Source organism: Falco punctatus (genome assembly GCF_963210335.1).
Source record: "Falco punctatus genome assembly, chromosome: 12".
NCBI lineage: Eukaryota > Metazoa > Chordata > Aves > Falconiformes > Falconidae > Falco > Falco punctatus.
This window is the reverse complement of record NC_137592.1, coordinates 6,475,156-6,503,090: the sequence shown is the minus strand read 5'-3', so window position 1 is coordinate 6,503,090 and position 27,935 is coordinate 6,475,156. Positions and strand designations below refer to the sequence as shown.

General features: G+C 41.6%; 1 protein-coding gene across 3 annotated transcripts in view; it reads right to left on the bottom strand.

Moving 5' to 3' along the window:
• The window catches only part of PLCB1 (phospholipase C beta 1), a 408,255-nt gene that overhangs the window by 285,292 nt on the left and 95,028 nt on the right, over positions 1–27,935 (bottom strand). For all 3 annotated transcript variants that reach the window (XM_080407721.1, XM_080407722.1, XM_080407723.1), the window contains one exon: positions 3,837–3,905. In XM_080407721.1, the coding sequence (XP_080263847.1) occupies positions 3,837–3,905 (69 nt within the window). The remainder of the gene's footprint in view (positions 1–3,836; positions 3,906–27,935) is intronic.

Genomic DNA, 27,935 nt, shown 5'->3' with positions numbered 1-27,935 from the left:
TGTAGTTTCAGCCAGGTCCTCCAGGTAAACCACTCCTGAAGTCTTCTCTGGAAGGTCTTTGTTTTGCAGACACCTTTCTGAGCAGCCAGGTCCTCCAGATAAACCACTCCTGAAGTCTTCTCTGGAAGGTCTTTGTTTTGCAGACACCTTTCTGAGCTGCTCACATACACTGCTGTCATGGCCAGAAGTAGTGCTGATGCTCTGCTTTTAAGTCTCCAGGGAATGGGAAAAACAGGAGCGAGGTTTCAAGAGACTATAACAATCATCACAAACCGGAAGCTGGAGAAGTGGTTTTGCACTCAAAGTGCCAAGCAAAGCTGACCACCAGTATAACTGCAACCTAGTGCTAACATCCTAACGTTAGAGGAGACCTTGCCTCATTCCTCGTGCTACCATAACATGACAACTGTAGGATAAGTGCTGCACTTCTGTGCTTTCAAGGGAACTTTTGAGGCTAAACATAACAGGGACAGAAAAAGGAACCAGACTTCCTGGATGAGAAATCCAGAAAGAAAAAGCTCGGCACTTATGAACAGTGTATGGTAGCATAAGTACATTTATGTATCCCTTATTTGGTGTCTACACTTTGGTGTTACCCCTTTTTTACAGATGCTATGGCCTAGGGAGTAATACAAATCACGAGCATGCCTAATGCTACCTTTCTGCAGAGCACAAGACTATGCTTACTTAGGCAAAGCATTACAGAAGACAATCCATAGCTTGGACTTAATCACTGGAGAGAGATGTTAACACATTTTCAACAAATTTAGGAACACTGCGAGATAGGATAAAAGAAAAAGAGTACAATGCCTTCTAAACAGAAACAAAGCATTTGGCTGTTGATCCTTCATCAATGAAAACTTCTCCAGAATGAAAAAGCTTGCTTTTTTTCCCCTTATGATAATTACTATAAACTGCAACAAGCAAGCAAGAACAATCACAAAACATACATGTCCGAACTTATGGAAAAATATTGTGAAAAAGTGAACATCAACTAACAAGGCTGAAAGAGAAATGAACTGAAAACCCCTTTGTGTTTCTCACCTTTTTTCAGAAATTCTGAATGCTGATGGTTGTGCAGAAGGTATATGGAATGTAGCATGAGAACAGACTCTGTTTCTAGCCATCAAAAAGACCAAGAGCTTGGCAGATTAATTAAGCTACCAAGAAATGTCCTCGCTGGTGGATATGGCAGCATATGGGGAAGAAACATGTATTCCAGATGGTGATGGGGAAGAAAGAGTTTTTTGGTAACTATGACTGCTTATTGTCCTCTAAAATCATTACTGTCTGATAGACTTCTGCAGTAGCACATCTAACAGGTTCTGGTAGCTTACTATTGGTGTCATTAATAACACTGAAATTTAGTTTACTATGAAAATAAAAAAAAAATGACATTTTTTCATTTACTAGAAAAGTCAAGGCTTATTAAAGATATTTCTGTCAAAAAGTAAAAGCAGTCAGAAATAAATGAAGCTTAAAGTTTCCCATTAAGTTCTTGAGTTTTTGATGACAACCCACAGATGAAATCCACTCTGAGTTCTGAAAATAGATAAAAAAATCTGCATGAACTGGCAGACATCCCCTAACGCAGGATAATAATTGTCCAGGACTACAGGCAGGGAGAGAGACAGCAGGGGAATGAAGATAAAAACCACCTAAATCTCTTATTTTACACTGAAAGATGAATCAACGCACAACAGCATGTTGTCTCTTCTGCCTCACAAGACTACTACAGGAAGCAAGTTCCCAAGTCAACGACGATCCCACTAGATCATGAGAGATTAACTTTTGGGATGGCAAATAAACCTGTGTTACATGGCACCACAACAGAAAGAGGTATTTGTGCTAAGACAGCTAAACTCCATCCCATGCCTGCAGCTCATACTGTATCACATCCAGGGCAAAAGGCTCTGCAGGTACCAGTAAACCACACCAGAGCTGTTCTGCTGGATACGGCTCAGACTCACCACACAACATAATCATCACGTGCATCACGTTTTCACCATGCAATGAGCGGATTGTGCAGGACTTCTTTGCATGCTGCACGAGGGAAGCTTGCTTTCCCACACAGGAACTCCCCCTAACCATAGGTTATTATTTATGCTCGCCTGACAGCAAGAGTTGCTCCCACCTGGAAGCAGAGCTGTGGAAAAGAGCCTCTGAAAAGCTGTGAACTTTGGCAAGTATCATACATACAAGGTGATGCTCTCTCAGGCCAACATACAAGGCTTTTTACTAGAAAACTCCATGCAATCATAAACTGCTATTTTATCATTTAAAAATCATAAGCCTTCTGCTGCTATATGAGTTTTAGATCTTCTGTAAATGTGACACAAACATGGTTTCTGTAATGCTCACTCACCTGCAGTAAACACTCTTTGCTCAGCCCCACAACATGGGTCAAAGTGAAACCAACACAACTGGCCCCAAAATGAGCTCTTTGTTTCACACTATTTGAGAGATCCCATCAGCAGCCAAGCCAGGTGCTGTTTTCATTCTGCCCACACCCAAATCAATGACAAAAAGCAAACTCACTCACACAGGTGGTGCATTTCACCACCCTAAAAGCCAGGGTTTTCTCATACCCTTCATTTAACGCCACTACTGTCAAATCTGTAACATGTAACAAAAACAGCCTTTATGTAACCTAATAAATAAAAGTCACTGAGGCAATAGCTATGCATAAATTTTAGCTAAAAACATTTTGTTAGAAGAACATGAATGTCCTCTGTAAAGCGGGTAGCATTTTAAAATAATGTTCTAGACATTGTTAATACTTTATTGCTATTCATCATAGAACCATTAATCATGGTGAACTCATTTGGTATTAATGTGGATGTCAAAGTACTTCTGTTGCATTTCAATTATAACTCAGCCTTTAAAATGCTGCCAGCACTACGTGGAAAGCTTTGAAAACCCAATTTGAATAGTCTGTTCAGAGATAACAACAACTGCATTCTGGCCCGCAGAAACAACCTTTCCATTCCTAGTGCCTCCCCTCCAGGGGCTGAGGAGCCTGTGGGGCTGTGCCCTGACCCAGGGATGGGTGCAAGGAAGAGGGAGCCCACAGGGAGGCTCCAGGAAAGCCACAGCCATCCAGACCCTGCCATTTTCCTCCCCCAAGATGAGGGTAGGAAAAGCACAAAAGCACCCCTTTGGGCTGCCTCAAGCCCACCCGTTCAGCCATGGCTAAGCAGCAGCAAGGCCATACTTTCAGGCCCCTAAGTAGATTTCCTTTCCTCCTATCAATGCTATGATTCCCCAAGGCACTATATTGCTTCCAGAGCCCAGTGCACTGTTTTTTTCTCTAATATGTAGTCTCTCGCCAAACAAAAACACTAGAGAGCACATATATCTACAACCTCCTGTCCTTAGAGACATCAAAGAAGTATGCAATACATCAGAGCAGACCTAAGGGAGCTGGTGTCCTCACCTCTCTGATGACAGTTTAAAAAAAATAAAATAAAACCCTCTTTCCGGTCTCAAGAGGCACAGATAAAGGAAAATAAGAAGGCCAAAATACAGCACAGGCCTAAACAACTATCAGCTCCTTGCCAACAGGGAAGCCAATAACTTGTATAAGTTCACCTTGACAAACCAGGATTTTCATTCCCTTGCTGCCGGCAGAGCTTCCAGCAGCATTTTACATACAGAATCAAATGACAAGAACTCAACAATCATTAATGCTACTCATCAGAAACATTGTTATAAACAGAGAAAAGACAAAATACTTCTTATTAGCGGAGGGAAATTTTGGGGTTTTAACTCCTGCATATAATTCCCATTCTATTTTATCTAGGTCATCAATGTAAGCACACAACACAAATTCCTACCTTGGGAGCTCTGGCATGTTTTCCACATCTGGCATCTTTGACGAGGCTGATATCTAGCAGCTCAGTCTCCTAGAAGGAAAAATTGCAACACAGACAGTTACTACGTTAGTCAAAAAGCCTTGTTGTGTTGAGTGTCCCACTTCCCATGTCTGTCAGAGGTCTGCCTGTTTGCAATGATGCCCGTCCCAAGTGAGAACAGTTTCAAGGAGTGCTCTGTTGCACTGAAGATATTCTAATAGCAATACTGAGCTTAGACACATAACTTGGTTTCCTTAAAATTGTGGAGTCTCCCATGATACACAGAATATACAGAAGCCATGAGTCAAGCTTATTTCCTGATTCACTAAATACCAGCTGCTGTGCTGCTTTTTTTTCTTTTTTAATACAATTTTAGCATTTTGATGCAAGTCACAGTGTGAAAAAGGCAACATTACAAACAGAAAACCCTACCTCTGCAATAGAAAGCCTACTTTATTATTGCCAGAACATTTTGAAAAGTGCACATAAACCCCAGGAAATGTTTTATCTACAATGATAGGTTCCAGCAATTTTGGTGACTACTGCTCACTGAAAACCATGTACTTTTGACAAGCATTTCATAGTTCATACCTGACTTCTGAGCTGAGAGTTATGCGACACATGCCATACTTGGAACAAAACTGGCACATGATGACAGCTTCTGATGGACAAATTCCTGTCCTTCCCTGCACACAGGTAACATGAAAAAACTCCTTTCCCTGATAACTTCTTGGGTCTCCACCCTCCCTACCAGCACGGGAAGGATGAGGGGCTGAGCCAAGCCCATGGTATCCTGGGTGCACCTGCCCGTGTCAGCTCTGCAGGCTGCACCCACCCCTCCGGGATCAGCACAGAGCATTCACCTCTCAAACCGATAGCAAATGTATAGCTTTCAGTCAACATCATGCTCCCCAATCTCATCCTGTGACTGGGCATTTTGGGATGTTTTCATGTTGGTTCTTTCTCGAACACCCTAAATTTATGGGCAGGGAGCATCTGGAAGGAGGAAGAATGCTGGAAACTGGAGCAGTGCGATTCCCAGCTGCTGGCTCCCTTGCAAGCACGCGCATCCACATGGTTTTCTGCGTGCTTTGCCAGGAGCAACACCCAACTGTGCTGCGAGACACAGCAAGAACATCCGACCTGATCTGGCATTACTTGACAATCTTGGAGCACATCTTAATACTGTCCGCCTCATTTACACCAACATTTAGACTAATAGCCCATGGTAGCATGGCTCAATTACATACTAAATATAGTCTAGAAGTACTTCAGCAGGAATGTGACCACACTGCAATTAGAGCTACACCAGTTCAATGCGTTTCAGCCTTCCAGTAGTAACTGCAAATGCTGTGCAGAGAATTTGGAATCTCTGTGCTGGACAAAAGCACTACTTTTTTTTTTTTTTTTTTTTTTTTCTTCCCAATTCCAAGGAGAAAAGCAAAATAATTAAAAAAATACCTCCTGGACATGTTATTTTGCCACGGGTTACTTTGTATCCTTATTTCTTTTCCATTTCAAGGGACCCACTCATGCACAGCTCTTGTAGACCTTTGTTGTCTACTAAGACAAGACGTACGCTCTACCACCAAATTTTCACATGACCATACATTCATCACATTCCCCTCTGTCCCCCATGTCAGTCCCAATTCTCTTCTGTTATAGTACCTGCTGAACTTGCATAAGCATGTTTTCCCTCCTCATCTAGCCTGTTTAAGACAAATTGTACTTTTGGGATTGTTATTTTTTGCTTTTACTCACTCCAAAGAAGACAACAGTATCAAAACTTGCAAGGACTGGAAAGAAGTATAGGCAGGGTCATAAAAGGTGGTATTTTGTAAACCTCCTTAGAAAATAACCCAAACTATACCAATACCCAAGGCATATGGACACAAGCACTCTTCTGACAGCACTGCAGCCTCTCACATGGCCAGCTGATCACTGTACGCAAATGCTTGTCAACAGCTGTCCCTGTTCCAGCTCAGGAGCAGCTGATGGTCCAGTTTGAAGGTGATCTTGCTTCCAGATCTAAACTATATTGATCCTTATCCTGCCTGACATGAGCAAAACTGAGACCAGGAGTCAGGGCAAAGCTCAATATTCTGAGTGCAGAAAAGCCCTTATGCACCAAAGTCTGGGTAATCTCTCACTATTCAATTAGACAACCATGTAAGGAATACCTAAAAATTGCAGAGGACAGCGAGTGCCAGCTCTCCATCTCCCAGAGTGACTGGTCTCCGGACCTGGATGGGGCTATCCCTTCACCAAAGGAAAACTATCACAATGATGAAAAAGCCACACTGTTTATTACCAGCCACAGATCTGTTCCTGGGTTTTACAGTAACATACCCACATTTACATCATTCCTCTCTCAGTTGTATTTATTTCTTGAGTACCAGGGATGCTGAAGTAGTGCAAATATGTCTCAATGTATGTTACTACTACTGAAATCTAGCCCATGTCACTTTCGCATCTCAAAATGCAGCATGATACCCCTAGTGCTCATGCAGATGCTAAAAAATATTTGTCAATTAAAACACAATTGGTTACCCTTCCCTTTTATTTTAAAGTAGTGGGAGAAGGGATTGACTCTTTTACTCCCTCAAGTTGTTCTTCTGAAACACCACAATGCCAATTATTACATCAGGTTACCACCTGGGACATACCAGCAGTGGAAGGCAAACTTGCTGCTCAACACTGTTGAGGGGGGAAAACCAAACATATATAATCAGACAGAAAAGAGCCAAAGAAGGACTATGAAATAGCTGTATGTGCAGGTATGGCAGGGTGCAACTTTAAGTAAAACAGGAAAACGGCACACTGGAGGGCTTATCTTTGAGTTAATGCATGCAGCCATTTAGATACAAAAGTGAAATAATGAAAAATGGCAGAGCTACATTCACGTTTATCATGCTCCGAGCAAGAACTAAGGTGGGAAAGAGAACAGTCATGACATAATTAGGGGGAGAAGGAAACCCGACAACACTGCACATAAGTCAAGAAATTGAAAAGAACACCAGGGCTGAGAGTCAGCATATTCCATGAGCATCGAGCTAAGGGAAGCCAAGGCAGAGCAAAGACAGGCTGAAAGTCCATCAGCAGAAACCACGCAGAGCAAACGTGCAGAGCAGAGCGCAGAGCAGACAGCACCTCACACTTAGATGACACACTCAGCAAGGGCATATGTACCCAGGTTTGCTGTTAACGAACAAGAACAGCCCCTTTGGGCTCTCCCCAAAGACAGACCTCATCCCTTTGGGGGGAGAACCCAGGGGTTATATCTACCACAACAAATAATACTCACACCCCACAGCTGTCTCCAGCCCACTGTGAGATCTTCTACAGAAGATATGGGCACATGCAGCCCATGTCGTAAAAAAAAGATTTTGCTGACTGAAAGAACTGACAAGCACTAAAATTAAAGGCTTTAACAGCAAACACATAAGAAAAATGAAAGATGCTGAAGAAAAATGGCTCTTAAACAAAGATGCTGAGCCACACACAAAGTGAATTTCAGAAGTTGTTTTGGTTGCATCAGTCAGGCATTTTAGCTTTTAACAAAGACAGCCAAAACAGAATTAATCATTTATTCACTTACAGAAATGCAACTAGACCTCCCGTAATACAAACATTAAAAACACCCTTTTAAATGGAATTACACACATTACAAAGAGACACAGAAAAGAAAAAAGCAACAAACAGCACCCCCAAGAACAATACAAGGAACTGGAACAACCCTGCACAGGCCTGCATCCTTCTGGATAGAAGAGGATGAGGAGAGATAGGTTGTGTTGGAGTTCTGACTACTACTTTCAAGCTGCTTGCATGCCACCATTCCACTTGCAGAAAACCTGGTAGCCTGAGGACCCAAGACCTAGCAAGGACAGTCTAAAAAGAACAGGGAAAAAGTGGAGTTTTGTGGGGCTACTTTGACAAGACCACTGGCGTGGTGGTAGGAAAAGTTGACCCCCTGAAGATCCATCTAATGGTCTTCCTGGACTGTTACCTCTCTGACGTAGGAAGCAAGTTTTATAATCCTATCCTTATAATCCTTTATAACTCTATTTCGCAAGACCATTTAATTTCGGGGGGGGTGGGGGGGTGTCTCCTAGACAGTAATTATGGAAGGAAGCCACAGGAAAACAAAGTCCAAAGCCTCAGCCACCATCAGGTATCAGAATGGAACGGTCCAGTTTCCATAACTACATTTGATATGTGTATGCTCAGGTCTGCAGCAGCAAGAGCCCAATAGGTGTTGTAGCCTATGCTCTAAATTAAGTAGATGAGAGCAGGGTATGCAACCACATAAGTGCCCCTGCAGGCAGCATTCAGCAGGGCTTGAATTAAATCAGCATTCATGATGTGCAATTTCTTACAAGTTCTTTGGTTCAGAAATACCAGCCTCCCTGGAACCCTCTGACCCCCGGGCACTTGCTTTCATCTTTCAAACAACTAATTAAGAGGACAGAGAGCAACTTCCTCCCAAATGACAGAAAAGACAATTTCCTATTTCTCTACTGCAAAATGTGGGCAAACTTCTGTAAAGGGAAAGTACACATGAGTACTGGACAGAAAAATGCCCCATTTCCCATGCAGCAAAACAGCGCAAGCCCTCCTCTACTTGAGTCAACAGGAGTTTTGCTACCACTTCCTGCATACAGGCTTAGACACTGCACTCTGTGCTGCACGAGGCATGAAAGCAATAGCAACTGGAAAAAGAGGAGGGAAAAAAACCCAAAACCCACAAACCAAAAACCTCTACAAGTCCAACTTTTCCTTGTTTAGAGGCCACTCATTGCTGTTGGTACTTATTAATCTTGCAATAGAGGAACATCTCTTAATGCAAGTGGTAGATCCCTCCAATAATTTATAATACAGAAATTCCAGAGAAGTGAATTATTAATCCTACCATGTTTGTTTTCAATTAGCTGCTGAGACAGAGATGCATTCATATAGGGCTAGATTGTGCAATCTCACTTTTATGGGTGAGCACACATTCACAAAAGCAATAGATTGTGCAACCCTCAGTGACTGCTTAAACACTTATAATTAGGCCCGTTTGAATTTAATATATTAACACCAATCATACCAGCTGAGTATCTGGCTCACTCCTATTTTAAACTGCCCAAAATGATGCCAACTGAATCGCAGTGTCTTGGGAACTTGCTCGTGACGTAACCCCAGCTACAAAGCAGGATTCCTTATCAATCCCTCTGGAGAGCTCTGCTGAAGAGCGATCGGCGGCACGGGGGGCTGACAGCTGGATCAAGTGTCCTACAGAATTTCACACAAACTATGTCAAGGAGACACAGCAAAAGCTGGTGTGCGTTACAACAGCTGCGCGGGTTAGTCCAGATATCTAATTACTTTATTACATTCCTAACAAAAATAATTCCACTCTGCTCCGCATACTCGCTGTGGCTGAATAGCTGTGTATTGCTCTGACCTACGTTTGTTCAACCTTCATTTCCACGTCCCTTCTGTTTGGATGTTCTTTTATTCCCATTGTATGAGAAGTTGCTGCATGCTGCTGGTGACTGTGGAGCACAGTTCTCACAGTCACGTTGCTGTAACCACTGCCATTAAGGAATACAATCTAACACACACAACTAATTAGAGTGAGAAAACTCATTTTCCAGTTAGATTTAAAATCTGTTGCTTCTAGTTTCAAATCTGAAAAAGAAACTGTGTGCTGGAAAGCTTATCTAACTCTTTTAAATATTACCCGTGATCTAATAGAAGACACAACACTCTGCCTTCAAAGTCTGCCTGATATAGTGCTAGGAAAAAAAAAAAACCTCTGAAAAAATAAGCCAGTTTTGTAAACATTCACCATTTAGTGCTACTGGATGGCAACATCTGGTGAAAGTTTTCAAGGGGAAAAGGCCATTTTGCAGAAACAAACTTCAAACAGACTTAAACAACATCTTCTACTGGGAATAATTAATCATAATGAAATGTTTCTTTAACACAGAAAGACTTCATTTTATCATGTTCTCAACATGAAAGCACTAAATATTTCTTAAAGCAAAAGATTTATGCAGTTCTGGGTTACTTTTCCTTCTATTCTGCATTTTAAAAATGTTACTTAAAATAAAACCACAAGTGACTAATTTCCTTAAAACACATCAGAAAGAAAATATTAAGATCAACATTTGAATCTGATTAGGAACAATTACCAGTTATGCTAAAGAAGTATCTGGCCTTATAGATTCTGAGTAAATTTGTATGCAAACTCAGCAATTTACAACCGTTTACCAAATACATCTCATATAGGTTTTGGAGGTTTTGACAGTGTAGTGATCAATCAGCCACGCTCAGATTAACTCTAGGACTGAAATTCCCTGCAGTGAGGGTGAACATTTAGCACTAATTTAAGAATTGTGCTTCCACAGCTATGGCATGTCATATACAATCCCCTTGACAAAAGCATATCTATTTTTCCCCATTAAGAATAAACTGAATGAAACACAGTGATTTGGCTCCTCATCCCAAAGGAAAACTGGATGACTGGTGAGGCTGGTTTAAAGTAACCTGCATCAACAGGTACAAGAAGAAATAGCAAGGCTGCCCGTGACCTTAACTGGAGCTGAGCTGAGCTGAGGTAGCACTGTGCTTCCCTGAAAGTCCCGTTATATAATTCATAAGCCATGTCCCACCAGAGAGCCAGTCCCTGAAGAAACTGCCTCCATGCTTCCTCCTGGCAGCACACAATTCAATTATCAGGCAGCAAAATCATCAGCTGTGTCAATAAGAGAGCTGCGCAGTAGCACGTACACCCTGAAGTCAACAGTAAAACTCTCCCCAACAACAGCAAAGTCTTTTCCTCCACAGAGTTGTTCTTCACAAGTCCAAAATACATTATTACCTTCCCACCTACTCTTTTCAACAAGCCACTGAAAATTATTATCTAAATGCTAGAACTCAGCAGCCTGCCCAAACCAGCAACCAGACCTCTTCTATCTCCTTGCAGGTGATGCTCTCCTCACAGATCTATGAGGCAGCACTGCAAGGCATTCAAGTAATGGAACAAACACTCAGGTTAAACTGCATATGCCTAAATTAGCCATTGTCATCCCAAAGGGTTATTAAAAGTTTTTGTGTATGTTTCAACTTGGTTAAAGTGGCTCCCGAATTCTCCGCATGGTAAACTTCTATCACAAAATTCAAAGACCAGAACAAATCCACAACCCTGGCACCCCAAAGGGAAAAAAAGGCAAGAGGCACAGCTGTTCCTGAGGAGTGAGAGAGACGGAGCAGGCTCTGCTGTCTCCACTTCTTCACTCAAAACCATTCATTTCCAAGCTCTTCCCTTCTGGCCAATAAATGCTGGCAGAAAATCACCACAGCTCCATCCACTTCAGGCCCATTCAGAACATGAGGCTGGGCATGTTTTGACACGCACACGGGGGAATTTCAACTCCTAGACCTTTCTCTCTCAGGAGCTGTAAACAGGGAGCTGTTTGCCATCATCAGTGGTACACCTCCCCATTGAGCTGGTAGAGGCACTCTGCTGTTTCTTCTGTCACCTACGACACTAAGAGGCATCCCCCAAAGCAGGGGGTGATGGAGACAGGAGGAAGCACGTAGATGGGCTCCTCTTACACAGCACAGCAGCTTGGTCAACAAGAACGGACAGTTTTAAACATTGCTTTGACCACACAGGCTCCTTAGGTACAGACTAGCACTTCTGACCAAACAATCCAGGCAGATACTCACCCTCTTTACAGCTCCTGGCATTCAGCCCCAATTCAGGCAAGTAAATAGTTAAGGTTACTGCTTCATCCAGTTCAGAGTACAGCTTTAACTCCCACCACCCCACCTGCCCAGCCAGCCCTTTCTGGAGAACCTTCCTGTCTTGCTTCCTCAGCCTCTCCTGTTCTGCATTCTGCAAGTAAATAAATATGGTTTATTAGACACTTGCATCACACAAGTGATGCACTTGGGACCCTGTTATACCTGGCTCCCCAGGTGGCTCTCCCAGCACTCTTGGTTACAGCACCTGCTGAGGTGAGTACAACTACAGTCAACTGTAACTGGGTGGTAAATTATCTTCTCCAAGCCATTTCAAGGGTTTTGCTATCACAGGCAATTGAAATTCTTCAAAAACCACTTTAACAAAATGACTTCTTACCACCCAAAATTAATTATCTGCAGTTTCCAAACAGAGCAAAGCTTTATCAGGTGGTCATTAATTGTTCTTAACTCAGAGAGTTAGAGGACCTCAGCACCTGCAAGGCAAGAACTAGTATTTATGATTTGACTCAACTGCTTTGGGAATGAGCTCCAAATACCTTGAAAGGTTTCTTTGATTGCAAGCGCTTCTTGAACTGTCAAGTTACATGAAACCCCTACTGAAAGGCCATTAGAGTAAGCACAACTATAGAAAAGTAAGCCACAAATTGAAAATTTTTTGCTCTCTTAATAACACTCAGTCTCTCAGCGTATCCCTGGAGATGCAACAGCAGCAACATTTTCTAGTACAGGGAAAATAGTGTGTGGTTTATATGAAGCACTGGGCTATTAGAAAAAAAATGAGAAGGAATTTTCATGTTAAGTAGCCTTTTAATAATCACAGAATGGTTTAGGTTGGAAGAGACCTTAAAGATCACCTAGTTCCACCTCCCCCACCACAGGCAGGGACACCTTCCACCAGCCCCGGCTGCTCCCAGGCCCATGCAGCCTGGCCTTAAACGCTGCCAGGGATGGGGCAGCCACAGCTTCTCTGGGCAGCCTGTGCCGGTGCCTCGCCACCCTCACAGTAAAGAATTTCTTTCTAATATCTAATCTAAATCTAAATCTACCCTCTTTTAGTTTAAAGCCATTCCCCCTTGTGAAAAGTCCCTCACCAGCTTTCCTGAGGGCCCCTGTAGGTGCTGCAAGGCTGCTATAAGGCCTCCCCAGAGCCTTCGCTTCTCCAGGCTGAACCATCCCAACTCTCTCAGCCTGTCTTCATAGGAGAGAAGCTCCAGCTCTGATGATCTTTGTGGCCTCCTCTGGCCTCACTCGGACAGGTCCATGTCCCTCCAATGTTGGGGGCCCCAGAGCTGGACACAGTACTGCAGGGGGGGTCTCACAAGAGCAGAGTAGAGGGGGCGAGTCACCTCCCTCAACCTGCTTGCTTTAACAAAAGCAAAACAATTCTTCTGCATCTATGCCTATAGCTCTTTGCTGCTTCACTAAAGAAAACTGAATTTGCTTGGATTTACAGACACTATAGCAAATCAGTCCAGAACTAATGCATAGGTTTTGCAACACAAGCCTTACCACAAAAAAATAGTTGTGAAGCAGAACACGCTGATTTGCCACATGCCTTCATCACAGCAAACTGACTGGCACAAGCAGGTGAAGGATACACCAAAGAATCAGTTTTATGATCAGCAATCATATTAGATCTTAAAAGTAATGCACTGGAAAAATAGAAAATTTCCATAACAACAGATAAGACTTCAGTCTGCCACATCCAAAGCCATAGTCCAAAGTCACCAGTGGTTGATCTTGGTATATACAAACAATTACTTCCTTTGTTAGCGTATCAGTATACTCCACAAAACCAAGCCATGATCCTTAATCTCATAGCCTAAGTACACAAGACAATTAGTGGATGAAACGAGACATGGGCACCTGAGGTAATCTCCTAGCAGGACAGAGGAAAACTGTGGCAAAGCAGAAGTATCTCCATATCTTAGACCCACACCCATTAGCGTGCGGTCTCCTTACCACGCTACTGCCTTCACAGTGGACTCTGACTACCAGTGCTCAACCTTTCGAAGACAGGCAGTGTGCCCTGGAGCAAGAGTTGGATACAAGCTTGTTAAATGAGAGTTAGGAGCTTTACGATGACAGGAACCTGATGGTTTTTTAGAGAAATCTGTGCACAAACAAATCTCATTGTAATTGATGTGCCATAAACCAACTGAGAAATCAATCCCTGGCAGAGACAGAAACAGGTCCTTGGTCGTTTAGTTTCCCACTGGACCGTGCTACCTCCCATGGCCAAGTCAGCTGCAAACGAGCTGCTCTCTTTTTCTAAATGTTCTGAGGAGCTCATCTGAGACTCCTTCAGAAGCCGCATCCCACCACGCTATCCTGCAGCACAACAGGAAATCCCACATCAACCGGAGCTTGTCTCTCAAGTTCAGGGCAACACAAGCACCCCCACGGCTCAAAACCAGAAGTTTCTCATCCAAACAGCTTTGTTTTCTTGCACCTGGCAGCAGGAGTTGCACAGACACAAGCACCTCTAATATACTGGTTAGAATTGGTTTGGTTCTGCTAAAATCGCTCTCAACCCACTCGCACAAGTAGGTAAGAACAGGAGGAAAAGGAGAACTGATGAGGTGTGGCCATATTCAAAAAAAGAAAAGAGCTGGAGGAGGACCTTCTTCAAAAGAAAATACAAAGGATATTGTAGGCAGCCTTCATAATGGTACTTGACTGATTTTTATTCACATAACTGAGAATAACCCAGCAATTTTTAGCTTTAGAGTCGTAAGGGAAAGTACAGTAAATTGAAGTGTTAAGCAGCAGATTAAAAAAAAAAAAAACAACCACAAAACAGTATTTCTATTAAGAAACTTCTTTTTTCTAGTCAAAAGTCATAATCATGTGTGATGATGATTAAATGCCATTCCAGTAAGGGCCACATCGTACTTTGGGGTGATGTTCTTGTGCGATTATTTCATGGTGACAAGGGATCACAGCCTACACAGAGCATTATTATGTGGGGCTTTTTTTGAAGTAAAGTGTTTCATTTCCAGCAGTGTGCCGCAAGGAGTGACCAGCTGGAGCACAGACTTTCATTTCAGGTGGAAGACCCACTGTACAACTCCTGCCTACAGCCTCGCACCACTCCACCTGATGCTGCAGCTCCTCTTCAGGCAAATCTCCTGTTGATCAACAGAAGATTTTCCCAAGATGGAACAAGAACAAGTCCTTTGAAATTCTATAAAAGCCCTTTTCTATTCACCCAGTATGAGTCTGATGTATCTAAAAGAATATTCACCTATTTATGGCTCTGAATATACTTACAGTGTTAGAAAAGACTTCAGCAGGTGATGGCGCTTTTGGCAGAACTATGCTGTTGTGGAATAGTTTTCTTCCTGACTAGTTGTTTTTTTGTGGAGGGGCTTGCAGACTGCACATTTAATTCTTGTCAACAGCCCAGAACTTTTGGTTTCTTTATATTATAACAATAAATAATTTTTATATATCTGAATTTAACAAAATTGAGAGATTAGGATCTCAGATTTGCTCTCTCCCTACATAATGCAAGAAGTTTTAAGGTTAAGGCTCAACATAGCAATACATGTCCTACTTACACACCTGGGACTTACATGGATGGATAAGGATAATCAATTGAAAACTGTACAGAAGCAGAACGTATATTCCTGCCAACCCCTCTAGCTAAGGCCCTGGCATGTGTTACTTAACTGGAAAATCCACAGTCCAGGCACACTTCCAACTGAAGACTCCAGCTGTAACATGACTCTTAAGCACTAAGGACAACAGCTGAAATCTCATGAATCCACCTTTGTAAATGAAGGCACTTCAAGCTTTTAGGATCCAAGGTCTTGTTTCTGGGATGCATTTAAAGCTGAAACTGCAAGAAGACATGTTGTCATGATTTCTCCCCAAGAAAAAAAAAATCTCTTGGGATCAGTTATTTTGCTAACATTATCTGTTATTACAGGGTGAAGATTTCTCGCTAGGTTTTAAATAAATCATCCCGGTCTGATGTTTAATCTCTACAAGACCTGGAGACTGAAGAAAACCTAAAACATCTATATTTCAGAAAATGGAAAGCAGGGGAAATAACCCCAGCAACTGTAGGTCCATTAGTCTGATAGGCAAAGCTTTAGATCAGATGATGAAAGGAGTATAATAATGTGAAGGTAAAACAACAAAAAAATAAGAGACTGCATGAGCTTGCCAGCTAGATCATATCTAACTAAGCTGATAATTTTTTTTCTGGGCACAGGAAGCTTTGAAGATCTCTGCCTGAATTTTGATTAATTACATGAGCCGGAGTTGACACAGCATCAGCCAAAACTCTGGTTACCAGTACTCAGAGGTAAATTTAACTTGAAGGAGATACAGAGAGGGTTTCATAAATGATTGCAGAACTGGGAGTATGCTGTTACTAGAGAAGACTAGAAGAGCTTGGCTTCCACAGAACAACAAAAAAGAAAGCTGAGAGGGGTAAGATTATTGTCTATAAATATATGCACTGTATAATCATTTGAGAGGAAGAGGACCTATTCCATCTAGAAAGAAATAAGAACAGTTATATAGATTTTAATAAGTATTTATAAGGGCAAAATTAGGACTATCTTTCTTCAGACACTGAAAGCAAAAATCCCTTTTAAAATGGAGTTTGACATGTTTCTGAATATGAAAATAAGACATGCACTAATCAATTTCCAAAACCGTAGAACTAACATAGAAAATCTTCTTCTATAGTACAGACCTAACCTAAATGATTATATTTATTTACAGCTAAATCCTTGACTTCTCATCGGTCCAACTGCTGTAAAGCTTTATCTTTAAAGTTAGCACTAGACAGGTAAGGAGAATAATTCATTAAATACTAATTCATAAGTGGCCAAATTTGTAGGTCTTAATACTCCATGAAGTTTATCTCAAAGAAAATATATACTTCCAGGCTCTTCACATGAACATCAGAAAAAAGCAGCAGAAGTTTTACACACAGAAAGAAAAGCTTTTCCCCACCAGATCCTTGACAGTTTGCTGCTCCTAAGAAGGATGAAGTACACATACAACATCAGCTGAAGATTTCCACATACAGCCAAGCAGATGAGAAACATTTCGGTGAGTGCACAATATAAGCATAAGAAAGCTCTGGATTGTCATAATGTAAAACATATTTTGTTTCTTCATACGTACATGGTTCCTAGTGCAGTAGCTCACCAGCAACTCTCACTGGCCATATTCTCCTCCCTGTGCTGTGCTGGCAGAAAAAAATAATTCTCCCTGCTGGAGAACGCTCACTCCACCCTCGTGCAGACCATTTCACTTCAACTGCTGTTGCCATGTTCTGATTTCCTTTATTACCTCCATTTGCTGCTTACCTTGAAATGTAAGTATGTTTAGGACACAGTTATTTGTTTGGTATTTATTAGGGAATTAATTAGAGGGGAGTAAGAAGGTCTTGCTAATTTATTTTGTACAAGCTGTAATCATTATTACTTTCGCATGCTCCCAGGGTTTATGGATAACTGCATTTTAAAAATCAAAAAAAGAGAGAATGCTCAGATCAGAATCAGTGGGTGAATCTCTAAGGATTTAATTTACATTCATCTACTATTAACCTGCATGCATAATATTCTTCATTATTATTTTATAAATCTCTAGATAGATCTGGGAAATCATTTTTATTAAGGTATTTGCATGTGCATGCCTCAAATTCTAGTCTTGGCAGCTGTACTTGAAATTGGAACTTACACTGAATGAGGAAATATGGGTCATTCTGCAAACACAACAGCGATGAAGTCAATGGCAACTTGTTGGAAGACCTTGAATTCTTGCCAAGCCACGTTTCCCAAAATATTTTGCCCTACACCACACTCAAGCCTCAATTATCTGCTCCTCTCTCCTGGAGAAGCCAGCTGCTCAGGGCATGAAAGGCACACACACAAAACGTAACCAAGTCATAATTCAGCAAAAAACTTGGTGACACTTAAACAGATGTATGATTAGGTCTTCTTATCTTTAATCAAACTGAAGAATGCACTTTTTTTAATAGGGACTCACTTCAGCCTACACCTTAAGTGTGCTAACGATTGGATGTTCAGCATTATACTCAGTCATGCTGTAACACACTCATAATTTTACATTTGTTTCATTGTCTCAATCTAACAGTTTGGGGTTGTTACAAGGTGGGGTATTTTTTTTTTGCTATCTGTGTCTTGTCTTCACTTGCTGACAGCACAGACACAAAAAATACATTTTTCTCTCCTATCAGGGCACTCTGCTCCTTCCTGTTTATGTTTTGTTCCAGTATGCAGAATTCAATGCAAAGTAGCAAACCCAAGGTTAGCCCTGTTGTCTAATGATGTTTCTTTATTTAGCAGTTAGTTTTCCTGCAATCTTCTGGTCTCTCCCACACACATGTTCTCAGTTCTGTTCTCTGGAGCATAATTATTCCCAAGTACCTTTCCCCCAGCAGTTAATACTTCATGGCTTTTTGAAAAAAAGGTTTGTCTTCTTGAAGGTGACCGAAACACATCTTGGAGAAAGTATCAAAGGGCTCGATCCTGACCCAAATACTTTGTGGATCTATGCAACTGAGATACTCAACCCTCTGAGACACACGTTACAACACCGCAATTGCTGTGTTTTTGAAACATCTCAAGGGCAGTTTCCATAGGTGCAACCAAGCTGCAGCCCTGAAGGGCATTTAACACCCTGGCACATCGGTTTGATCTATTCATATTTCGTATTATCAGAAAACCGTACCACTGCTGCATTCGTCCATTGATCTCCATTACATGACCTGGATGTCAGCTCTGCATTTGGCCAATTGAAATTGGCCAAAAAGAAATTGGCCAATATTTAACCATTCCACATGAAATAATCCTGCTGGATGATTGCCTGGGCTGGGCTGGGTTGATTGTTTTTATTCTTAAAGTAGCAGCCAGGGCGATTTTACCAATTTCCTCAAATGAAGCTGCAGTTCCTGCAATAAGGCTCATCTCTCCAAAGAGGATGAATGGGAGCCAAAATGGTCTGGGAAATGTGTTTTACGTATGCTCTAAAATATCAACAGCTTCTCGTATGTGAGAAGACATAATGCCTTCCTGCTTGGAGGAATACCTGTGGATTTTAACAGTCAAACAAGTTGTCTCTTTCTACCAAACCTGTGAAAATACAGCTGTGTGGACAAACTAGACCCCAAAAATTCTCAATTTGCACTTAAGAAATAATAATAAAATAAAAATCACAACGAATATACATTTATATCATTATCATTCTCAAAATGCTAAGCTCAAAACTAAAGGGAATAAATGCTATAGTCTAGCATTTTATAACTTCTATGTGGTTAAGTCTGCAGCCTAATTAATCTCTTAACAAGTGTCTCCTTTCTAAATAAAATTTCACATGTAATAAAGTTATTGTTAAGAATTAAGTGTAAGACTTAACATGTCTTTCAAAGCAGGCTAGGCTGCCTCCAGAATAACACTAAAAAGTGCTAATAATGGTTAAAAGCATGCTTGCGAGAAGAAGAAAAAAGCGCCTCACAGACTTGGAAAATGGATGCTTTTTCAGTAATTATGTGGATTGAGAAACAGTCGGTTTTGTCAACATCTTCAAAGAAACTTGTGAAGTTACAGACAGTGAACAGAAGAAAATCAGCAAGTACAATGTTGGGGTTTTTTTCCCAGAAAAATGGTAGTTTGAAAACCAACCATGAAAGACAACAAATCTATTTAGGAAAACGATGAGAACACCGTTTGGGTAGAGACTAGGGTTAGTGAAATCACCTACTGGGATTTTAACCCATGCACACATTAGATCAGGCATTTTTCATTGGAGCTTGGTCACCCTTGAAAAGCCCTGCCATAACACATAGCTGGGCGGGCTGTAAATCAGGACAGTAGAGATGGTGACACAAGATACTCAAAATCAGACACTGACTGACAGCTAAACCCATTAAAAGACACGTGGCAGGGGAGAGAGCAAATAACCAGGAACTTGCTAGAAGGTCATATTTGTATTTTTTGTGGTCAACTCTTGCAGCTTTATGATGGCAATTGTGATATTTAGGATTATATTTGGCAAATTTTTAATCACTATTTATAAATCCAAGCTCCTGCATGAGAATTACATTATTAAACATGGGGTGTGACATGTAGAGAGACACACAAGGTTTTAAGCACATATCTCCTGGTCTTCACATGTATTCAAAGAAAAATAATGTATCCAATTAAACCAGACTCAAATTCTCATGATCTTTCCCCAGGTACAGATGAGCAAACTTTAGTAAGTACAGGACAAATTTCACCACGTTCCCTTATTTTTTGCAGGGTGTTTTAAATGAAGTCACCACTGGCAAACCCACAAAGCTTCTCACAGAAGGGTCAAGGGTGACCACAGTGAACATGTTTTACTTCAGAGGCAAACATAAAACACGCAGAAAATGTGACATGATCTCCGGGTATGTGAAACAGCTGCTTTTCAGTAACCCCGGTTTTGGCCTCACTGGACCAGACCTGGAAGTATTAGTCAATACAACTAAGGGAGTCCAAGTGTCTGTGCTGCCACTGAAGAGTTTTTCCCATTATGTATGAAGTGTGAAGTAATCTTACTCATTTACTTAAGCCAATGACTAATATTACAGAAGTCTGTGCAACTCTAAATTTCACTGCAGAGCTTTTGCAGAGCAGTTAGCTAGCACAAAGCCAAACCTAACAAAGGAGATGTTGGCCGTGACTGATGGCACCAGCTGATATGCCCTAAACCCCAATTTAAAAAACTTCCTAACATAAACATGGCTGTTACTGTCTTCTGATACCATTCCCATGTATGAAGAGTTTTAAGAGCTTTACTATAAAAGTAGGAATTCTCTTAAAAACAAGCAAGTAAAAACCAGAGGGACCCATGACCCTCTTTCTTCCACATCTTCTACATGTATTGCTGTTATGAAACTTGCCTCTTCTATGACAAGAAAAAAAAAAATCCCACACACAGATGCACGATGGTATAAAACTTTATACTTTTTTTCAGTCTGGATTGTAATCTCCAGGATCTTCCAAACCTTCTGAACACTAATCTGTGTAACAGCTCTTGGACTGTCAGTATACAAAGATGTAATGGCATGCTCGTTTCCTTTCTGAAAGCAAATACCATTTTCCATTCACAAAAATTTGCAGGAAGAGCTTTATTTTCTCTGAAAATCTGACTTTATACATCAGTACAGATCAGAATTTACCTTTTTCAATACGGAATGCCTCAAATTCTAACAGTGTTTATCTGTTCTTTAAAATAAGTTTTTATTCAAGCTGATAGAGGCTTAATTTCTCCCAGTAGCCTCAGTCTTTTCAAAGGGATTATTTACCACCTCAATTAAAGGAGAACAGAATAACGTGGCCAATTAAAAAGATGAAGAAGCAGGGGTGTTCTATTAAACTTGAAATTATCCTCAAACTACAATTGCAACTATCCTTATGGATAAACAAACCTTAGCCAATCATTGCAGTAGCAAACCAAATTAAGATACAGTATCAAACCAGATTAAACACAAGATTAATTTCTTGAAGAGGTACGTGCCCAGGATGGCAGAACTCTTCAGCAGTCTGTTTTACACAATCCAGCATATCCTTGACATTACAGCCCTGAAGGAAGAACACAGATCATCAGGTGCTGTGAAAGCTCAAATGTTTAAAACCAGAGATGTTTCACCTCCAGTAGGAAGAGTATTTTAATTTTTTTGTTTGTTATTTTCAATAATTTCTGTTACTAGTTTAACAAACTAATTTACGCCTCAGAAAGATCCTATCAATACTTGAGTCGCATGTCTAACCTTCACAAAATAAATCAACCCATCTAGAATTTTATTGCCCTAGATATAGTATCTACATTTGATCATCTCATAAATTATTGCTCACCTCTGATTCTCAGAATGTTTTGAATGATCCATTACCAAACAAAAGCCTAAATAATGTAATATTGTTATTCCATTTATGGTACCTAGTCTCCCCCTCTCCAAAATTCAGAGTTAGATAAAAGCACAGGCTGGGCATATAGACTCTATTCATTCAAGAAATACTGGAGACATTTCTTTGCTTTTTCTATATTCACCATATAGGGACAGGAATCTGCAGAACGTCTTTTCCCCCAGCAAAAAATCCCAAGGCAAGGCAACAGCAACGTAGAGAATAGTTCTCAAGATCCTCTACTGCCAGATTGATTTTGTTTCTGAAGGGTTTTCTTGCTCCATCAGAATCCAAGGCAAACTAAACATCAGGCAGTATGAAGGAACAGGAAAAGACATGCTTCCTGAATGGATTTAAAAGGGAAGCTTTGGAAACAGCCAAAAAAATACCATTTACTTTGGCTACATAAAATTTTCCTGGAATACAGGAATCCTCCCCAGGACTGTCTTAGCATGTTTCTGCATTTGGCAGCTGCTGCAAAAAGAGTTTCACTTCAGGAGCAGATGCAGCGATTCCTCCGCAGCCATCCCATATAAACCACCAGCAGGTGCCCTGCACAGGAGAAGCACACGCTGGTGAGGGAAGTGCCTCTCGAATGCTTCCGTGCACAGCACATGCTATTGCTGGTACGCTGAGTGCTTCCACTGTGCTCCTCAGTACACTACTGCTGGGACTTACCGCAGTGCCCCGAACAGTTTCAGAGGCTGTTAAAAGAGGCACAGCCACACCTTTCGCCGCTTACAACTCTGGGAACCAACCATGCACTTGGCAATAAAATGTGTCCTGCGGGCCCGCAGAATCATCGCTTCTCCCTTTACATGTTTATGTACCAAGTCGCTGTTTCTCTTCCAGCCTCAAAATGAGATTGCATCCAGAATGCTAAAGCTTATACCAAACAGAAAAAAACCAGAAACCTCATTTCTGATACACGGTAGGAAAACGGATTTATTTCTAAGAATTACGGTAGTAAGTGCCACTCACTATAGGCCTTCATACATCTGCATTTACAGCTCCCTGAGCCCAAGGAGACGGAAAAAAATCTGATTTGAATTTATTATGCAATTTCTATAGCTTTTATGGAAGACGTTTTAACAATTGTCTACTGCACATGCAGGTTAACATATGTCTCATATATTATGGCGTCAATATTGTACCCAATGTAAATCTCAAAGGTAAGCATGCCCCACAATAAATTCTGTAATGACTTTTAAAGATGACAGTACAATCTGTAATGTGAATACCATACCATAGTCCATGGTTATAACTTCTTAGGTCAATAACTCACCACAGTCTACTAGACTTTGTACTGGCTTCCTTAAAAGCACTAAAATAAACGTTTAAAAACTTCCCAACAGCATATTTATAGTTATCTATAATTAGCTCTGCAGCATCACAAAACTACATCACAGAAATTATATCTATAAATCAGACCGTGATCTTCATTTCACACTCATTCTCTGAGGACTGGCATAAACAATTGCAAACCATCCTCTAGCTCATGATAGCCTTAATCCACAGCACAGTCAGGGAGACTCCCCCATGTTTTGTTCTCCTTCAACTACATCAAAAGTTTGAGCAGAAGCTGAAGGCTGAATCCTACCCAAGAAATAACAGGACAGCTTCTCATTAGAAAACCTTCTGATTCGGGCCTGTAATTCAGCCCCAGCAAGCAGCTGAATTCTCTGAAATTCTCTGAAAGCTGAAAGTTCTCTGGGCTGCAGTTGTCATGGAAAAAGACTGGCTGCGGCACCACGCTGGGTTACAGAGATGCAGAGGGGAAAGCGTCCCTACCCCAGCTACTGCAGGATTCAAGAGGTCCGCCATGGAGAAGTCTTCTTTTTACTGCAGCTGCTCACTCTACTCAAATATAACATTCTGCGTGACATAAAAGTCTTGTTGAACAACAGTCAGTAAAACTAAAGCACTGATTTTCATGGGAAGGATGGACAGCAAGTGTTAGCTTGGTTACCTGTATTACCTCACACTGTATTATTAAAAAAAAAAAAATAAAAATACCAGCAACCAGGACTTCTATGGCATGTAGAAGTGATGGCTGTGATCTGTGGTGTTTGAATGCCTTCAAAAGCTTGTCTCTATCTTTGGGATAGATATGAGCTTCACTAAGAGGAAGCAAAAAAAAAAAAAAAAAAGCCTAGCTGGCAAATGTTGATGTACAGCAGCTCAAATTACACTGCACAGTGCTAGATTCCTTTTTTTCCATCTATATGCCAGGAACAATTGACCTAAGGCAAGACTTTTTTATTGCAACTTTTGGCAGATCCAGTTAATATCCATTATTTACAATTATGCGCACGCGCGTGTGTGTTTCTGCTGCAGTATCTCTGCCTAATTTGTCAGGTCCAGATAGGACTTCATCATATAATTATTCAAAGTTCATTTAGTAAGTGATGCAGACACAAGATACAGGAGAAAAATAATACCAGTCAGTATGAAATTACATTCCTAACAGCACTTCTGCAATGTACCTCTCTGAGCCGAAAAGTGCATGGCAAGTGCAAGCTAGCACTAAAAACCTCTGTGTGTGCTCAACACCCTTTTTTCATGTTACCTTCAGTAATCCAACATCTTTTGCTTTCCTAATCTATATCAACTGACAGCTGCCTGGACCTACACTTGCAAAATCCCAGTTCTACCACCATGCAGCACAGAACCAACATCACAGATCTTGCTTAGAAGAAAAAAATCACAACGTAATGGGAGTCCCTACACCCATGTTTTAAGCAGAGTTGTTGCAAAAAACATGCGACACCCCAGAAGCAGAGAGGGGGAAGTGCACAGGAACTTTCCTCTGCCTTCTAGGTCTATCTGCTGTGAACAACTTGCTGGAGTGTTCGTGCCAGGATGGTGCTCTTATACACATGCTGCACAGCACTGCAGGAACGGCTTTGCCTTCAAAGGCAAAGTCACTCCTGGTTTGGGAACAATCCTGGACTGGGGGACAAGCAAGGACCAGGAGGAAGCAAAACATCCCAGAAAAGACACACAGACATAAGTGATTGGCAGAACATGTTATTTGTTACTTACTCCCAAAACACTTCTCTGGTGAAAAAAAATTCCAAACATTAACAGGAAAATAGCCCCTAAATAACATTAATAATTTTTAGGGTATTACTTGTTAAAAAAAATTCAAAGGTTTTGGATGAAGTTTAAAAAAAACTCTTTAAAAATAGATGTTGTCCTTTAAAATTAAAAACATACATGTACCTACAGCCAAACCCCTATTTCCTTTCTAGACGAAGATGACAAAGCCCAAGAACAATATACCAATGACAAGGCAGTGACACGGCACCTCAGCCACTTGCTTGAATAAAGAGCCTCAGAAGAGGCAGCCCGTGCTCTTCACCAGGGTGATGGGGAGAGCAGGGCAGGGGACAGCAGATGGACCTGCTACCCCTGAAAGTTACAGTTCAGAAGTTAAACTCAGCTTGCCTCAATTCAACCGAGCAGGAGTTTATGGAGTTACAGCTGACAAATTTCTGATGAGACATTTCAGCAGGGTGACAAACTTATACTAAGCTGATACAGTTTGTCATATGGCAAATCCATCTAATCGGCACAGGTCTCAAATCTTCCCTCTGGTTAGCTGAGGGCACATCAGGCAGGTAACAGCTTATTACCCAGCTACATCCATGCTTCTCTCTCTCCTGCTCCAGCCAAAACTTTTTCCACCGAAAGGTGAAAGGAGAGGTGGGGAGAGCCAAAGCAGTTTCAGTATCAAATAATCAACATGAAGTAACACTCCGTCTGTACTTTCTTTCAATGCTCTTTGCAAGTAACCATGTCTTGATGCATCTCCCTTGCTTTCAACTCAGACACACTCCTTTTTGCAAGGTTCTTCTAGTTAGCGACAAGAGTAAACTTCAGGCTGGAATTTGCAAATGCACTCAGTGTGGGAGTTGAGCAACTCCCCCTGGGATAACGGTACAAGTACTAGCAGTGCTAATGGAGGAAGGCGGCCAAGAATAATTCCTCTGAGACATGAGCTTCTGTGAATTACCTATCCTGCTAGGACTCTTGGAGGACAGAGGAGTCTGGCAAAGCTGCACTTTGAACATCCCTTTCTAAGCCAGCACAGCAACAAAATTAGTGTAAATTAATAATGGCGGACCAAAAAAGTTTCAGTAACGTAATTTTGTGAGCACTAAATATAGTACAAATGCAGCCCTAAGAAAAAGCAAAGAATAATTTTTAAACCCCATTTTAACACTTTTCTTTGTGCATCCCTTTTAAAGATGAAGGATCAGATATTGCCCAGTTTTTGCAGTCCTGGAGCAAAACTTTACAGAGTGACACACCGCAACACAAATAACTTCACCATTGTTACACAATCAAGAGTGGCAGCAGTACCTCATACAGTGTTCATGCAAGGATTACAGGAATCAAAACTGGAAGCAAAAATTGCTCCTCAGCAAGCATGGGAACAGACTAGGATAGTGCTACAGATTCCTCTGCAAACCCTGTGCAAATCCTGTATCTCCTAACTTAAATGGGTGACAGAAGGAAACGTATTGTTGCTTTATTCACTTATGTCTCACTGATGCAAAGTCTGAGCAGCTCCTCTAGCCATGACAGAACCAGGCTGATGTTCCTGCTAAACTGGGCTGCAAGACACCTACTCCACACAGGCAGGACAGCTCACGGCTTCTCAGGGAAAGAAGCCGCTGCACGCCCACAGGCTGCCAGTTATGCTCCAAAGCTCAGCTGAGAGCACCCAACAATCCTTGGCCCTGCTTCCACAGGCAACATAACCTGATGATCTCAGTCCCAGCCCAATGGGATGAATAAAAATTCACAAAATCTGAAGAGACAAACATTTGAGCAGGCTCATGTTGGCATGCTGAGCCAATAGATCCCATCATTTCCCTTCATTTAAATTTTGCTGTTTGTAGCTAAAAAGTCTCTGAAATTGTTTTAAAAAGGGGGAAAAATACTTAGTCCTAGCTTGTTGCAGATAGGCTGAATGCTGAGGAAATACTAAGGGCCAAAAAGGCTCAATTCCCTACCCAGCTCTGCAAGCCCTGCCAGACCTGCCTCCTGACTAACAGCACCCCTACCTAAGATGCTGCCTGTACTACCACGGCCCACAGCTGCTCATCTCTCACTGCAGCTCCTATTGATTTACTCCCCTTTGTCCCCTTCCTCTCATCCCTCCAGAAGACTTCTTTCTTGGCATCCCCTCCTCAAGCTCACCATTTCCTAACCCTGCCAAGCCACTGCTTGTCTATTCCAAGTTTTTCATGTGTTTATAAAAGTGACAGCGTGATCTCTTGTAAAAGTCACTTCTACAACATATCAAATGGGCAGCCAGAAGACAAACAGGCACTTCTCCTGCATGCATGCTGCATACATCAGCCTGACTACTCACTGGTGTGGGAAGCAGAAGGAGCTGGGTCTCTTCTTCCCTGAGCTAGTGACTGCTGCTCACTAGTGTCCTCTTGTCCCCACATGGGGCCTGTGGGTGTAAAGGGATGGTTGTGCACAACTTACTGATGGCTTCTTGGCAGGACCAGATTAAGCCAGAGGCAAGCCCCGCCTGGAAGCCAACTCACCCGAGTGCAGGCCGAGCCATCATTCATGGGCCAACCTCACTGTTACAAAGTGAAAAGCATCACTCATATGCGTGGCCAAGCAGCAGCTTTTTCAGCGTGTAAGAACAGTCACGAGAAGAGCACCGAGTCCCAGTAGAATCCCTTGGGTTTGAATTTCCAAAGCTATTCAGCCAACACTTCCAGCCATACACTCCTTAAGCAGAAAGCTAGATGTTATTACCGTAACTAACTGCCACAGCTAACAGATGCTTTCCCCTCAGCACACTGCTAACACAGCACAAGGCTCAGAGTGCGCGGTAGGAGGCAAGAAGGAAGGGGAACTTTAAGATCCAATTTCCATTTCTGCTGTTTCAGGTATTTGTTAAACACTGCTCCAAAACCAGCAACAGAATGGAAGTGTTAATTTTAGGGCTATTCTCTCCTCAAGAAACACAAGAACTGTTATAAGTCAGCACTAAACATAAGCATAATACTAAGCATATATTTACATAATTTAATACTAGACACTATAACAACCCTATATATGGGTAGGGTCTGAAAAACCTCCAAAGGCTACGTGTGAATTTTAGAAACAGATACTTGTTGAAAGTAGCAGCCTGGAACTCTGTAGAGCGTTACAGCTACACTGAGGATGTGCGGGAGCATGCAATGTTACAGCTTGCAATGTGGAGCTCCTGCGTCCATTTAACTGCCACTTGCTTCTGTAGTTTCCTCTCCCCCTGTTCCCAATTCTGGACTATTGAGTGTAAGTGGTCAGGCTAGTAGCTGTGCTCAGAGGGACAGAAAGATTCCTGTCCCATGAGAGCAAAGAGGTCCTTAAGGCTGAGCTGTGAGCA